Consider the following 16,904-nt stretch of genomic DNA (forward strand, 5'->3'; position numbering starts at 1 on the left):
AAGCAGTATCAGTCAGTGGGAGGATGGGGGGACATGGAAGACATTGGTGGCCAGTGGAGGTAAAGCACAGCTGACTTACCACCTTGCAATATAGTGTGTGCACTGTGTGGCTGCCCTCGCTCCTCTATCTTCTGCTGCTGGCACTAGGCACCTACTGTTGTACAGATTACTCCCCTGAAGAGTTTGTGCAAAAAGTTCGAGCTGGGTGCTGGATTGAGTGTTCCAACACTCGGCTTCGCATGGGATGCAAGGATTTCACTAAAACTCTGGGAATGTCCTGCGGAATTTGGGACCATTGGAGGTATGTTTAAAGCGGAGTTTCAGTCATATTTTTGTTTATTAAAAGACAGCAGCTACAAAAAGTGTAGCTGCTGACTTTTAATAAACACACACTCGCCTGTCCCACGATCCAGTGGTGCACTCACCCGCGCTGTGTTCTCCCCGTGTCCTCTCTCGGCGGTGCCGGGTGCCCGCTGCGCTCCATGACTGGTCTCAAAAGTCTTCTAGGACCTGCCATATGTCCCAGAAGACTTCGGCAGGGAGACCTTCCTCTTCTGATCTCTTAGGCGACCAGAACGGAAGTGGGAGCAGACAGGAGCTGGGGAGGAGGCCTTAAAGCAGAAGTTCCACTTTTGGGTGAAACTCCGCTTTAATGTAGTTTTTATTATTACACAATTACAGTATAAAACTGATGGTACTGCAGATGCCACCTCAGCCTAAAGGTGGCAGTGTTCATCTGCAGACTAAAAACCTCCAGCCTGTGCGTGATTGTAACTAATATGGTAATCACATGATTGAGAACCACTCTGATTGGTTACTTCTTTTCATTGGGGACTGTGTCAGCTGCTGGCTTTCAAAGGGGGACATTTATAAACGTGTCCTCAGCACAGGGAATCATGGTGAGGAATGTTTATTCACAGTTTGTACACAGGAAAGGTAAAATATCTATTTTGGGGGCCAGCAGCAGGCATTGCAAACAGCAACAGGATGATTGAAAAAAAAAAAAAAAACACTTTTACAGACAGGATATGTGTCAAAGTATACAGGCAGTTTAGATTTGTGTACCTAAGTGTAATGTGAGTATACTTTTTTGCAATTCTTAAAAATCTTGATTGCATACATATAAATGAATAATTTGTTTTAAGGGCTCATTTACACAGTCGTTCATGACTGTACATTGCCCAGATCAGCATATTTCTGTAGCAGGTATGGCCAGGTGTTTGAGATCACCGGCTGTGGACAGGTTGACTCACCTGCGAATGAACGCATGTAATCCCTCAAAGAGCGAATATACACTGCTCCAGGGCTGCTTATGTGTCCCTACCTACAGATAAGCACACCATGTGCAATTCCATATGGACAGCTGAGGAGCGTGTCAACTTGTCAATGATTTGTACAGGCCAAGTAGCCACAGCTGAAATACCTGCCTGTACCCACTCTGGACAGTGTACAGCCATGAACGGCCGTGTCAATGAACCCTAATTGTGCATTTAGGCTGCTTTACTCAAATTATATTTTGTCTGCAAAATTCTAGCCTCTGTTTTATATTTACACTTCTCCATTCCCTAGGTATGTAAACATGGTGGTATCTTCTTGATCTGGCCTTTTTGGTTTTCCAAAGGCACCACTACTTTCTTTCCCTAAACTGTGCAACCTAAAAAGAATAGGCAGTGGCCTTATATGAAAATGATGACTTGTTGTACATAGATAAAGTGACACTAAATCAGTGGTTGTCAACTTATGAGCTAAGGGGGCCTCAAATGCAGCCCCTGACATCACCAAAGGGTCGCACATATTGTTCAATATATGTAACGCTCAAGAGGACTGTCGGAAACTGCAGACCTAATACGGGAAATGAGGGTCAGAGAGTGTACACATGCTCCATTTTTTGGCTTTGGATATGCTACAGAAGACAATATGAAACTGGGAACATGTTACATGAGGCTAGTAGAGATCAGTGCTATTACCCTAATCAATGTTACCACTACAAACTGCTGAGGTCCTAGGGCCTCACATCATATACCAAAGGGCCACAGGTTTGGCACCAGGGCACTAAATTTTGGTTTTAAAAAAATATTCTATTGAAGTATGTTTTACTAAATCAGAAAAGCACCTTCTATTTCTCTCAGCCTCCTCCAAATATCCAAATTCTTTTTTTTTTTTTTGCTGCTGTGATCTGACTTCCTGTTACATTCGTTCTCCATGGTCCCACTGTATGTAGGATTGTAGCCACCCTCTCTTGCTCACTCCTGAGATGGACTATGAATGATGCGATGTGTAGTGTGCATAGAGCATGACCTCTACTAACATGCACTGCTTGTTCCAATTGAACAGAAGCAAGGGGAACAGGAGAGGCTTGTGAACTCACAGAGGACATTACAAGAAGGCAGAAAAACAGAGTAAGAAATGATTGAACAAAAATAGATTATGGGTACATTAAGTAGTGGAGAAGTGTAGGAAAGATTTTCAGTGAATAAGGATATCGTTTAACATCAATTGGTAAAAAACAAAACGGAGTTCCAGTCAGTTCTTTTTTCCTAAAAAAAAAAAAAACTGCGATAGTCTTAGGCCATCTAATCCAATTTGGACATGTTGTAAATGTAGTCTTTTTTTTGTTATATAGTTATAAAATGTACTCACAGTAAATTCTATAACAAGAACGCTCCCATCTTCAGTGTAGGCATCTGAAGCCCACTGTTAGCTTCTTCCAGGATATGATGCTGCTGGCTACCCAGCATGCACCTCCTGATCTCGCGCATGCGCAGTGTGTACACAGCGCGGCACACTCATTGAAGCGGAGGATGTCCATTGATTCCTGGGATTGATGACACTTATATCTCAGGAGCCAATGGGCGGCCAGATATGATGTACTTTACCATGGCAAGGTACAGCTGGAAATGGAGCTATTTACTAACCAAAAATGGTAATATGCCTTAAAGAAAGAAAAAAAAACATTCCGAACATCTAAAATAGGGTGGAACTCCGCTTTAAGTATTCCGTCTGGCTGCTGATATATGTAGAGAGCAGTGACACATGACACAGAAAGGGTTGACGTGCCTGGCCTTAGCTTCTCTATGTGGCAGGAGGGGTAAGACGGCAGCACCCGATAGTGGAATAACTGGATTTTGGAGGACAGACTGCAACAGAATTTTTGGGCAGTAATCATGTAGAGCTGTTTATAAGCTGAATAGTTTTTTTTGGCAGCAGTTTCTGTAAACATTGGCAATGTAAAGGGTTACTTTAAGGAAATAGCCGATCACATGTACATTTCTTGAAACAACATTGTGCGATAATCTTGTGTAGCTAGAGGAACCCATTAATGATAAGAGGGCTTAGCGGCAGACAGACAAAAGGTAGTCTGTATGACTAAAAAAAATAATCTGCCTTTGGTACTAGAGTTGTACAGTGATGATTATGCGGAAACATGACAAATGAATCAGTACATTGTATGTCTCGATAACATTTCCTAGATACTAAAATAACAGGACTTAAGCCTTTCCTTGCTGTAGGATTTCAGCTACTCTTAGATTTCTTCGCTGGCTTAAGGTATGAATCAGAATCCAGTGCAATAGTTAAATATGAAATATAATTGTCAGGTTTTGGGAACTGTTACCGCACTGTAATTGCATAAATTAAAGAAACAACAACAAAGCGTAGAATGGAAAGTTGCTATAAAGCAGTGGAGGAAGATTTAAGGAATAATACTAGCTTTGTTCTGTGGCGCCTGAAATCTGACCAATCCCCAGTAGTCAGCAGTAAGATAAAACACTCAGTAGGATGTATCCCTCCTAGTTCCTGAGATTCGGAGGGTTCTTTGATAAGCCACACACAAAGAAAGACTTGCTTCACTTTTCTACATTTTAGATTATAGAGAAAATATGAAAGGAGTATTCCCTGTACAGGACAATGAACTTCCCATCCAGCACTGAGCAGTCATAGATGAGCAGGGTTCTCCACTACAGTGTATGGAAAGAAAACTAGATCATACTTTGTTCACAAACTGCTTTTTTTTAACTAGATCATTAAAAAGACTGGCATTTTTGGGTTGAAACCATTAGGAGTTTCAATTTAGCTTTTACAATAATTAAAACTAATTTGCATAGCCTTGCTTGAATAATTAAGTCAAACAACTAAACTAATCCCATTACAAAACTTGCATTCGTTTTGTCTTATAAATTGAAAACTACCCATTGCAAACCTTGTTACTTTACAGTACAACAAAGGCTAAATTGACATTTCTCCACCTAAGGCTGGCTATGCATTAAGCAATTTTCTTTCCTTCAACCAAGGCAGAAAAGAAAGAAAATGACTTAATTCGCCCATCAACACATCCAGTGCCGATGGAGGAATCCCTCCCGCAGTGCTATTGTATTTGACAGCAGGAGGTTTCCTTGCCATTAGAATACAATGATTACTGCTGCCAGCTATAGCCGGCAGCAGTAATTGCACGAACCGGCTGAATTTCAATCGATCTATGGCTGGCTTGAGAAACCATCATGGACATAGAAACTATCAAAGGTTTTAAGGGCGATGATGTGATGACCTCTTTCTTTAAACCCCCCCCTCTGCCCACCCTCAGTGTAGGAAAATCCACCCCCCCGTTATGGCAGATGGACAAAGCCAAATACCTGTGTTCACTTTCACCGGGTATCAAGGATTACCTTAAAGTGATTCTGTGCATATATTATGCACACTAATGTTTTTACATATTCTGAATAATCAGCAAAAGCACTTTTAAATAAGCCTTCATTCATCTATGCATCTATAAGCATTGTGAAGAAATTCGTTTTCAAATTTATCAATACAGGCACAGATATTTTTCTATTCTATTTTTTTTTAGATCTTGGCAGGCTGACAAGGTGTTTTGAAGCTATTAACTAACTGAAACCTCACTCTAATGCCCTGTACACACGGTTGGACATTGATCGGACATTCCGACAACAAAATCCATGGATTTTTTCCGACGGATGTTGGCTCAAACTTGTCTTGCATACACACAGTCACACAAAGTTGTCAGAAAATCTGATCGTTCTGAACGCGGTGACGTAAAAACATGTACGTCAGGACTATAAACGAGGCAGTAGCCAATAGCTTTTGTCTCTTAATTTATTCTGAGCATGCGTGGCACTTTGTGCGTCGGATTTGTGTACACACGATCGGAATTTCCGACAATGGATTTTGTTGTCGGAAAATTTTATAGCAAGCTCTCAAACTTTGTGTGTCGGAAATTCCGATGGAAAATGTGTGATGGAGCCCACACACGGTCGGAATTTCCGACAACAAGGTCCTATCACACATTTTCCATCAGAAAATCTGACCGTGTACAGGGCATAAGGCTGCTTTCACACTGAAAGCGCCGGCCATTAGCGGTAAAGCGCCGCTCATTTCAGATGCGCTTTACCACTGTTAGCAGCTTTACGGCCGCTAACGGGGCACTATTAACCCCAAAGAAGGTTAAAATGCCCGTGTTGCTTCGCTTCCGAAGCGCTTTTCAGGCACTTCGGAAGCGCTGCCCATTCATTTTTTGGGAGCACTGTATGCAGCGGTCTCAAACCGCCTCAAAGATGCTACTTGCAGGACTTTTCCTGCAAGCAGCAAAGCTGGCGTTGCACTGATTTGAACGGTGCCATTGCCAGCAATAGGCTCCGATTTGACATGTCAAATCGCATTCCAAATCGGGCCAATGTGAACGTGGGCTAAAAGGGATTAACTGCAGATCTATCTATCTATCTAGATAAACTGATCAATCCTGATGTACAGACAGCCTATCTCATTTCTTGACGCCCAAAGATTCCCAAAATGACCCGTTTTTGCAAAGTAAACAGTTCAAGGTATATAGTAAGGGGCATGGCAAGTTTTTTTAAGTTGTAATTTTTTTGTCACAATTTTTGGGAAAATTAAGAAATTAAAAAAAAAAAAAATTTTACAATTTTATTTTGTCTTTGTTTTTTTTACATACTGTCACCAGTGTAGTACAGCGTCATCATATAACTGGTTTGGCAGTGACCAGGGACACTGACTGGTGACAGTATGCAAAAAAGAAAAATGACTTTTTTTAAACACACTGTGACTAGTGCAATACAGTGTTACTATAGTAAAACTGTAATACTCTGGGGAAGTGATCATGATTTTTTTTTTCTTTTACACATTATGATTGCTTATACCAATGAATTTCACTGTTATAGGCATTTTTACTGAATGAAATCAATTTATTCAGTGTTTACTATTGTGGTTAGTTGTGATTAGCCAGAGCTAATCCCATGGTACAGATGGGCTGTGATTGGTCCCTGTCTGTACCATGTAATCACTGTAACCAACACAGAGATCAACACAATAGTACACAATGGATGGCATGAATGAAAGCCATCCATTGTGTACAATTGTCATGTGATCTGCTGTGATTGGTCACAGCAGAGGTCAGTACGCTGATTAGTCATTCAGTCACAGCAGGTGACAGATCGTGCCGCAACACGGCCCAAGAGGGTGTCATATGGCCTACACCCAGAGTGGTGAATGTCCCGCCTGGTGGAAATCGTTAAAGCTGGAATCTGGGATAAGAAAATATTGTCTAAATATAGGAGGCTTGTGTATTCTTACTTGAATCTTGGTGTGCTTCTGTTGCTGAGATCCTGGGAAAGTATACAACAATATAGAGGGTATTCACAGCAGATTTCGTCTGCTGTGTATTCCCAAAAAATCTTCTTAGAAGGATAGTGATATTAGTAATGTGGGGGTTTTGTAGGTAGGAATCTAACCTTTTTTCTTTAGAGTTCATTTTTCCACCTACTAACACCAGGTGATTTTTCTTTTACTGAGAGGAAAGGTTAGAATGAATATTAGGTATTTATCAGTCACGTTTAATAAAGAAAAACGTGACAGAGACTCTGATACTTTGCCATTCTGCGTTTAGTCTGTGTCCTTGTGTAGAGATGCTATTGGCTTCTCGTCCGTGTGGGGAGAGGGAAAGTGGGAGAGGAGGAGAGAATCTTCGCAGCCAAGGTCTTTAAACTCTTAAGAAAAAATTGGTGCCTGAGTTGGTCTTTATTCAAAGCAGAGTTCTATCCAAAAGTGGAACTTCCAATCATATGTCTCCTCCCCCCTCCAGTGCCACATTTGGCACCTTTTTGCGGGGGAGCAGATACCTGACAGGTACCCTGTCCCCACTTCCAGGAGACCGGGCCACAGCGCATTACGTCAGCAGCTTGGCTCCCTCCTCCTTCCCCCGCTGCCAGGCCAGTAGGAGAGTGCAGCGGTGCCTTGCGCATGCGCAGTAGGGACCTGCTATAATGCTTCACTACAGGGTTCCCTTACTGTCAATGGCGGCGGTGGCAGCAGCACCCGATTGCTGATGGAAACATTAGTTGCAGTGCCGACATTGCTGCACTCCAGGACAGGTAAGTGTCCTATTATTAAAAGTCAGCAGCTGCAGTATGTGTAGCTGCTGGCTTTTAATTTTTACAGGGGTGGGCAGAACTTCGCTTTAAGCATTTAAGTGGCTGATTTGAACCAAAAGGTGATTTATAGATTTTTACATACAGTATATTATTATTAGTACTTTAAAATGTATAGTAAAAATGTTAAATAATTGTATTACTATTTTTTATATTGCAAACATGAAACGATGGACCTGAATATATCCAATTTACAAGTTGCAGCTAGCAGGTGGAGCCCTAAGCAAGCTTTGTTAGTACAGGCTGCCATGGTCACAGTATGGCAAAGTTTATACAACAGGTTGCGTTTGGTAAGCAGAGCTGCTGTGCCGTGCCACAACCATGTGTAAGGCACACGATACTGCAGGATTTCAATGGTTAACACAGGCAGTGAGAAGGCGACACATCATCTTCGAGCCGCCTCTCCAATGTCTCTAAAAAAGAGACTCACAGTTGACCACTTTTCAGATTCGCAAACGTGATCGCACATGTAAATGAACGTTAGACTGTTGAAGAAGAGGCCGCATTATGTTCTTTTTTAGTTTATTTTCATTTAATGTGGTAATTTAGATTTTTCAATAACATACTGAACCAACATGTTCTCCTTTATTTGCTTTATACCCAATCTTCTGTAACATGTAGTTTTCTGTCAATTCTTTGACAAACGTTAATAAAACTTACCTTCAAAGAATGGTACAAGCTCTTGGCAACAGGTTACCTCCAACTCTCTCCACGGAAATGTAATACCTACTTAATTCAGGAGATCTTGTGCATGCCTGCATTACTGTAACTTATCTAATGAGGGGATGTACTATGCTTTGTATCAACATAAGACCATTATATCTTAGGAAATAATGCACACAGAAAAACAATTCTACTGACATATATAGCCAATTTATTAAAGAACATCATATTCAAGTAATCTCTGTAGACAATCACATTATTTTATAAGAGGCTGTTCATTTTGATTATGAATATGCTTCCTGTACAATATGCTGACGTACTGTGAGCAAACTGACCATCGAACAGAAAGTTAAAAAAGTATTGGGTTTAAAGCCAATATTAAAAACACAAGTCGATATAGCTGTTCATATATTGTAAGCTCAAAAAGTGAAGATTTGCTATGTTATAGGGGATATTTAGAAATGTTGATTGTGCCTAAGCAGTACTCTACAGCCTCAGTATATCTACTGTTTGAGTCCCCACTGCTCCGACTGCTAGTCTCATTAAATTTGGAGTGGGATTTGGTGATGTCACTACTGTTCTTTTCACTAATCTCCTTCCTGAAATCATGAAGAGGAAAACCTTGGCTCTACCAAGATGGCCAAGTCCACACAGTGCATAACAAGGCATGATAAGATCGTAATGAAGGAAAAATCAGAGAGACCAAAGTCAGTGATGGTGATTAGTCTTTTTCTTTCCAGCTTACATTTGTTTGGGCAGAGCATCCAAAGTTCAAGTGGTTGTAAAGGCTCAAGGTTTAAAAAACCTTCTGGGTGCAGCAGCCCCCCAATACTTACCCGAGCCCCATCTCGATCCAGCAATGTACAGGAGAGCCTCAGCTCTCTGGGGACTCTAACTCAGCATTGGCTGAGGCAGCCATTAGCTCCTGCTGATGTCAATCACAGCCAGTTAGCCAATGAGAAGGGGGTGGGGGAGGGGCTGATCCACGACTCTGTGTGCGAATGGACACGTAGAGCCACAGCTCGAGAGTGAGCCTCCTTGGGTGCCCCCCCCCTCGGCAAGCTGCTTGCTCTGGGGGGCACTTGGCAGGAGGGAGGGGCCAGGAGCACCGGTGGAGAACCTGAGAACAGGAGGATCTGGGCTGCTCTTTGTATAATCACTGCACAGAGCAGTTAAGTATAACATTTGTTATTTTAAAAAAGAACAAAAAAAACAAGACTTTAATATCACTTTAAGTTAAATATTGTTTCATATAACTGAAATAAATACATGAATTTGTCTTGATATCAGCTTTTTGGATACTTTTGTACAGAAACAGTAAGACTGGGAGTGGGAGGGGCAGTACATGTCTGACAGTGAATGTGCTTGACAGGAGGAGAAAGCAGAATGATGAAATATCAGTGTTCGGCTGCTCCCGAACTGTCCAATCAGCAGCACTCCTTAAAGATCAACTTCAGGTTTACTTTCAATATAAATAGTTTGTTTTAGGCCAACCTGGTCCAAATGGACTATTTCCTTTTACAAATTGATGTTGTCACTGTCAGCGCTATATAATCTGTAGGTAGTATTAGCTGCATACAATATGCAATGTTGTCTTCCGTGGCAGTATAGGGACTTCCCTTGGCTGGTTTTTGTTATAGTGAAGATACATAACTGGGTCCCATATAGCAGCTTTTAGTGAATAGAAATGAGAAAAAAATGGATCCATTATGTTACAATATAATGTTTCTGTATGCGGCTCTTATCCCCCAGCATCAGAAGTATAGCACTGCCTGTACATTCCTGCATGAGTGAGACTAGGAATTTAAGACTTAACAACTTGGATTACCACCATTAGGAGGTAACTTGTTTGTATACAGATTTCCCTGGAGTTCCACTTTATATAAATAGCAGGAGGTTTGAAATGAATGTGGCTGATGGTTTTTAAAAATGGAGGCTTCAGGTCTGACATATTGATCCTGGCTTCACTAGCTACTGAGCGTGCTTGTTCCAGGTCAGTTATTTAGCAGGAGGGAAAGTGGGGACCAGGACAACCCCTCTAAACCTGTACACCTAACTAGCAGATCAGCAGTGGTAACTTCCATATTTCCATCCTAACAAGTTATCTTTGAATGCCACATGTATAATTTTTCTGATTTAAAATGAACATAGCGAAATTCTCTGAAAGAGAGAATAATGAGAATGTTTTTTTTTTTAAGATACACACTCCGCGACATTACAAATACTTTTCCACGTTAATGGTGAATAACTATATAAATATGTCTGTAGTACAGCACTATACATGGAATAGTGAATCTGTACAAACAGGATTAGTTTACTATAAACATATAAAAACTAAAGTGATAGTAAAGGTTATTTTTTTTATTAAAATAAAAAAGCTGCTATACTTACCTGCTCTGTTTAAAAATATTGGAAAGAACAGTCCCTTAGCTCCTCTTTTTCAGTCCCCTGCAAGGTGATGTCTGCTCCTCCTTCCTCTGGGTGCCCCCTTAGCAAGTTGGGTGCTAAAGGGGCACCAGTGCAGGCATGTGCTGAGCTGGGCTGTGTGCATCCACAACTAGTAAGCCATGCCCACACTCCTATGGCTCTCGCTGCTCTCAGTGTCTCCTATGAGACCATGAAGAGAGGAGAGCAGTGCTGCAGTCAGGACAGCACTGAATCTGTGACTCAGGGAAGTACTTAGGGATTGGGGGGTAGATTAGGCTGTGGGGAATTTTCTACCTTGATGCAAATAGCACATTAAGGTAAGGAAAAAAATGTGAGTTTAATTTTGTGCATGCAGATCATGAAAGTATCATATCATGGTGGTGTATAACCACACAGGTGGACAAATTTGTTGGTACCCATGCTTCATTTCTCCTGAAAAGTGATGAAATGTAAAGCAATTGTCTCGTTGTAAACTGCATGCCTTTCATATGTCAGAGCAGAACAAAGGAAGTATGAAAAAGATAAATTATTGCCAGTTTTACAAATGGATTTCTAAAAAATCCTAGACAAATATGTTGGTACTAGAAAATATTATAAATAATTAGAACATAATGATATTTTAAACTAACTGTTTTCTGTAATATAGTATCAGTCATCTTCAATCTAGCATATTTTAGCATATTTATCCAGCATATTTAAACTGAGGAAAGTAGTAACTCTTTAGTACCTGTCCTTTTTTTGAGCAACAGGGCTGAATGCAAGAAGACCCAAGAAGACTCTACATAAAAAAGCCAGACTAGAATTTGCTGAAATGCATATTGACAAGCCACAATGCTACTGGGAGTATGTGCTTTGGACAGAAAAGACAAAACTGAAGCTTTTTGTCACATCAGTTCTATGTTCACAGATGAAAATTAAAGCTTTTAAAGGGAAGAACACCATACTGAAACATACTGTATAGCAGGGGTCTTCTAACTATGGCCCTCCAGTTGTTCAGGAACTTTAATTCCCATCATGCCTAGTCATGTCTGTGAATGTCATGGTTTTACAATGCCTCATGGGACGTGCAGTTCCACAACAGCTGGAGGGGCATAGTTTGGAGATCCTTGCTGTATAGTGTCAAAAAGCTCGGTCTCAGGTCACGGGTCCTCCAACATCAGAATAACCTAAAACACACAGCTAAAAGCACCCATGAAGAGCTAAGAACAAATAATGGACTGTTCTCAAATGGCCTTCTATGAGCCCCTGATCTGAATACTATCAAACATCTAATGAAGAGAGCTGAAACATGTAGTTTAAGGAAGGCACTCTTCAAACGTGAGATAGCTGGAGCAGTGTGCTAGAAGAGTGTGCCAAACTTCCTGTTGACAATTACCAAAGACTGATTAAGAGCTACAGAATCTCTCTTTGTAGTGCCTCTGAAGATTGTACAACAAAATATTAGATTAAATCTGAGTTCCAGGAAAAGGAAAAATGCTCCTGCGCTGATCCCACACTGCAAGGGTTAAATGCTTGTTTAGGTCAAGGGGGCCAGAAAAATAATTTTTACTTACCTGATCCTGTTCTCCTGCAGCCTTCATCCCGGCTGTAAAGACAGGTCCTTGAAAGCCTCCTCTCTCCTTTGCTCTGCTGGTCGCAGGTCCCCTGACGTCTTCAAGCCCAATGCAGTGCCCATAGCTCAGCATTTGGCGTTAAAATGCCATGGGACAGTCCACTGCCGGAGTGTGTGGAGTAAAGAAGAGTGCCAGCTATTGGGGGAGCAGAGGACCAAGTAAGTGAAACTGCTTTCTGTAGGCCCCTAAACCTAAATGAGCATCTAACCTTTGCAGTGTGAAGGCAATCCCACTGCATGGAAAAAAAAAATCCTTTCCCTGGATGTGAGCTTTAAATGTACCATCATTTTGTCCATGCAATTTTCAAAAGCAAAGTCTGATTTTTATTAAATATGGAACAATGAGCAATGCCAATTACTTTGTAATTTTCAAACTTTTTCTGAGAAAATTATGGGTTATTCTTTTTTTTTTTTGTGGAAGTATACCAACCAGATATCACCGTATGTTCACCTTTCAAGCCTCGTGTGTGCCACCTTATCTCTTGGATTATATGTACTTCATGCTTTGCTGAGAACCAGGGCCCATTTTCTTTTAGATATGTGTTCAGTGGCAACTACTGGAATATACAGTGGGGACGGAAAGTATTCAGACCCCCTTAAATTCTACTTAATACTTCTTCTTCTAAATACTGAGCAAAGGGTCTGAATACTTAGGACCATGTGATATTTCAGTTTTTCTTTTTTAATAAATCTGCAAAAATGTCAACAATTCTGTTTTTTTCTGTCAATATGGGGTGCTGTGTGTACATTAATGAGGAACAAAAATGAACTTAAATGATTTTAGCAAATGGCTGCAATATAACAAAGAGTGAAAAATTTAAGGGGGTCTGAATACTTTTCGTCCCCACTGTATATATATGAATGAGTTGCAGTAAGAAAGGGTTTTTCTTTTTGATTATGTGAATCATTTTTAGTATTTAGAAAGCTTCTTCAGCTTCCAGCAAACACCCACAAGATACCAATAAATCATCATTAACCACTTGCTGACTGCCCGCCGTCGATTAACGGCGGCAGAATGGCACTCTTGCGCGAATCGCTGTAGCTGCACGGCGGGTGCTTTAAGGAATATAAGAGGCACGTGCACGTCGCCGGAGGCACGCCCGCCACGTCCCTAAGGAGCCTGATGCACGTGCCCATGATCACTCCTGACAGAGTAAAACAAGGAAGAGGGACGCCACTGAATATGTATCAAATTCAATTTATTATTAAAAACAATAGCCACTCACATGTAAAACTGAAGTGTAGATCTCAGGTACGTCCCCCGATCACACGGCCGTGCTTTACTTCCATCACGGACGCCGGACGAGACTTTGGGATACACCGCTATACACGGAAGTACCAGCTTGGACGCCCTCACCTTCCTCTCCTGGAACCCACACCACCCTAGACGGCTCCCCTGCTCTCCTGTACTTGGTGTGTTTATGGACTACAACATTGGTTCAGTGCAGCTCATCTTCAGCCTATGAGAGGTGATGACAGTGCATCCGGACTTGTTGCCAGTTGTAGTCCTCCGCTCCTTCTTGTGTTATGAGATGTACCTGAGATCTACACTTCAGTTTTACATGTGAGTGGCTATTGTTTTTAATAATAAATTTAATTTGATACATATTCAGTGGCGCCCCTCTTCCTTGTTTTTCTCTAGCACATTGGACCTGGCTTTTTGGTTCTTTCTGGCGGTTGCCTTGAATGACTTTTTACTCCACCCATATATATGCCATATATATGTTTGTATGGATCCTGCCCTTGTGTGCATAGGCAATGGTATATAAGGTATTTTGTATTGCGCCTTCTTTTACTTGTCTTACTGACAGAGTGAGAAAGGGGATTTGTGTGTGTAAACACACAAATCCACGTTCTGTCAGGGGTGAGGAGACTGATCTGTTGTTCCTAGTATATAGGAACAACGATCGGTCTCCTCCCCAAGTCAGTCCCATCCCCCACAGTTAGAACACACAGTGAGGGAACACATTTAACCCCTTGATCGCCCCCTAGTGTTAACCCCTTCACTGCCAGTGACATTAGAATAGTTATCAGTGCATTTTTTTTAGCACTGATCGCTGTATGTCAAAGGTTCCAAAAATGCATCAAAAGTGTCCAATCTGTATGCCGCAATGTCGCAGTCCAGATAAAAATCCCAGATCGCCGCCTTAACTAGTAAAAAAAATTAAAAGAAATAATAGAAATGCAATAAATCTATCCCCTATTTTGTAGACGCTATAACTTTTGTGAAAAAAAATCAATATACGCTAACTGCTATTTTTTTTTACCGAAAATATGTAGAAGAATACATATCGGCCTAAACCGCTGAAGAAATAATTTTTTATTTTTTTTTTTTCATTTGGGATACTTATTATAGCAAAATGTAAAAAATATTGTGTTTTTTTCAAAATTGTCGCTCTTCTATTGTTTATAGCGCAAAAAAGTAAAAACTGCAGAGGTAATCAAATACCACCAAAAGAAAGCTCTATTTGTGGGAAAAAAAGAATATAAATTTTGTTTGGGTACAACGCCGCACGACTGACTTGGTCAGGAAGGGTGTAAATCCTTCCGGGGCTGAAGTGGTTAAAAACCAACCAATTTATACAAAGACTGCAAAAATATCCCTAAAAAGATTTCCCTTTACATGATGTTTCCCTTTTAGGTACTAGGTGTGTAACTAAACAAATTCACCCCAAAACAGTTAAACAGGAGGGTACTATAAAAGTATAGCATGTTATTTGGAATACAGTGTATAATGCAGACCTTTCATGCATGAACAAATATGAAAAGGAAGCCATGTTGTTGGGACAATGAAGTGATTTACTCTTGATGAAATATTTGTGCTGCCCCCTTCAGGCTCAATTTGTGTAGCTTAGTGCCAAACTGAAGGGAGTTAGCCATTTTTCACATCAAAGTCAGGCAATAAATCCCTCTTATTTGTGTCTCCATCTTGCTTGGATAACACCCACTTCTATTCAATTTAATTAATTATTAGCCAGTCAGAAAGTATACATAAAGTGCTTCATATGTTACTTGTATACCACTATGGCTAAACATCCCACACTTTTTTCAAACCCACTTCAAATTATCTAAATATATAATTTTTTCCCAAGACTTCAGCATACTTGACCAATACCTACACAATGTATGTGGCAGAAATGGTTACACCTAAAAACATCAAACAGATGGATGATGTTTCTGAATATGCTGTCCATAATTTTCTACTGAACAGCTACCATCTATATCGTAATGATTATTTTTTTTCTTACAACAGCAGCACCGGGTAACATAATCGCATATCAGGTTATTTGTAATATACAAAGTATATCTTCATTGTTTAAATAAAAAGAAAATATTGCAAGTCAGTGCTTTTAGATTGACTTTGGAAACAGCATATTTCCTATCTTGATCCTCCATTCCTAAACAATAAATTGGCTAATGGTGCTTGTTTGACTGTCATTTGTTGTGATTGAACAGTGTAGACATTGCTGTCCACAGATATATTTACAGATCTTTTAAAAGGCCAACATAACAAAAATATTTCATGATTCCATGACCCAAATATAACACTTTCCCTGGGTCTCTATAGGGCAAGAGATTTGAGATTGCATGATAAATGCAATTTCAACGTAACTCTATCATCTAATGGTTTGTAGACCATTTCACCTTGGTGTAGAGACACTTTAACAGTACTTCTGAATAGATTTTCCAAAGCCATGAAATAACATATAGGTGGGCAGAGCTCCTTGTACACCCTTTGTGGGTATGCTGTAATGTTCAGAAGTATTGGCTTGTGTTGCTTAGATCTGTGGAGAAGGGACAGTCAGCAGGCCAGTTGGCTTCATCTTGTTAATTCCACCATCCAGAATACAAACCCGAGGATATCCTAGTTTCACAAGATGTGCTGCAAACTGAAAGAAAAACAATATGAAAATGCAGTTATAATTGAGAAATGTACAACCTGCATTACAATGGGAAAAATGAATATATTTCAGGGTTTACCTTCCACTATTAAAACACAATATAACATTTCAGCTCAGACCCCAAATGACTAGGTAATTAAGAGTTGGCGCTAAGTACACAGTCCAAATCATCTTGCTTATAATATGAAAGAAGTTTTCCAGGCTAGCTTTGTTTAGCTGAAGAGCTCTGTAGAATGTCAGTGGCAGCAAACTAACAGACTGCACTAACAACCTGTTCAGCTGTCAAGTAACCAAATATGATCTCCACAAAGGAGCACTACAACAGGCATCAGTTAACAAATTACAACTTAAATTGATGTAACTACATCAATAATTTAATAGTGTAATTGTAAATTCAGAATTTTCTGTCCTCGTGATATCAGTCACACAGACAGCAATAAAAAGGTTCTAGCCCTCCTCCAAAGTGTTCAAAACTAAACAAAATGGATGGAGTTTAATATTAGTAGGCTGAAACAATGACAATGGAATCAACTAATGTCCCACCGGGAGACCCGAGCGACGAGCTGGCACATCCGCCGGCATGGCCGGAGACCCGAAGAAAGCCGATATTGGCTTTGAGCAGGTCCTCAGATGTAGAAACCCTGAAACGGCGTCATGGCATCACTTTCGGTTAACTGGAATCTTAAAGGCAACAGTTTTAAAAAAATCGAAAGTATTCAAAAACGCCGATCTTGGCGTTCTGAATGCTTTCTTATAGACCCCATAGGAATACCGGTCACGTGCCTATTGCTGTCACAAGGGATGTTTACATTCTTTGTGTCAGCAATAAAAGTAATAAAAAAAAGAAAA

At 40.5% G+C, this 16,904-nt stretch overlaps 1 protein-coding gene across 1 annotated transcript in view; it reads right to left on the bottom strand.

Annotated features, from left to right (window-relative positions):
* Positions 1-8,302: 8,302 nt before the first annotated feature.
* TBCK (TBC1 domain containing kinase) overlaps positions 8,303-16,904 on the bottom strand; it is a 458,935-nt gene continuing 450,333 nt past the window's right edge. The window contains exon 26 of the mRNA XM_073601952.1: positions 8,303-16,043. Coding sequence (XP_073458053.1) covers positions 15,933-16,043 — 111 coding nt within the window. The 3' untranslated portion in view covers positions 8,303-15,932. The remainder of the gene's footprint in view (positions 16,044-16,904) is intronic.

The sequence above is a fragment of the Aquarana catesbeiana genome, linkage group LG01 (assembly GCF_042186555.1).
Source record: "Aquarana catesbeiana isolate 2022-GZ linkage group LG01, ASM4218655v1, whole genome shotgun sequence".
NCBI lineage: Eukaryota > Metazoa > Chordata > Amphibia > Anura > Ranidae > Aquarana > Aquarana catesbeiana.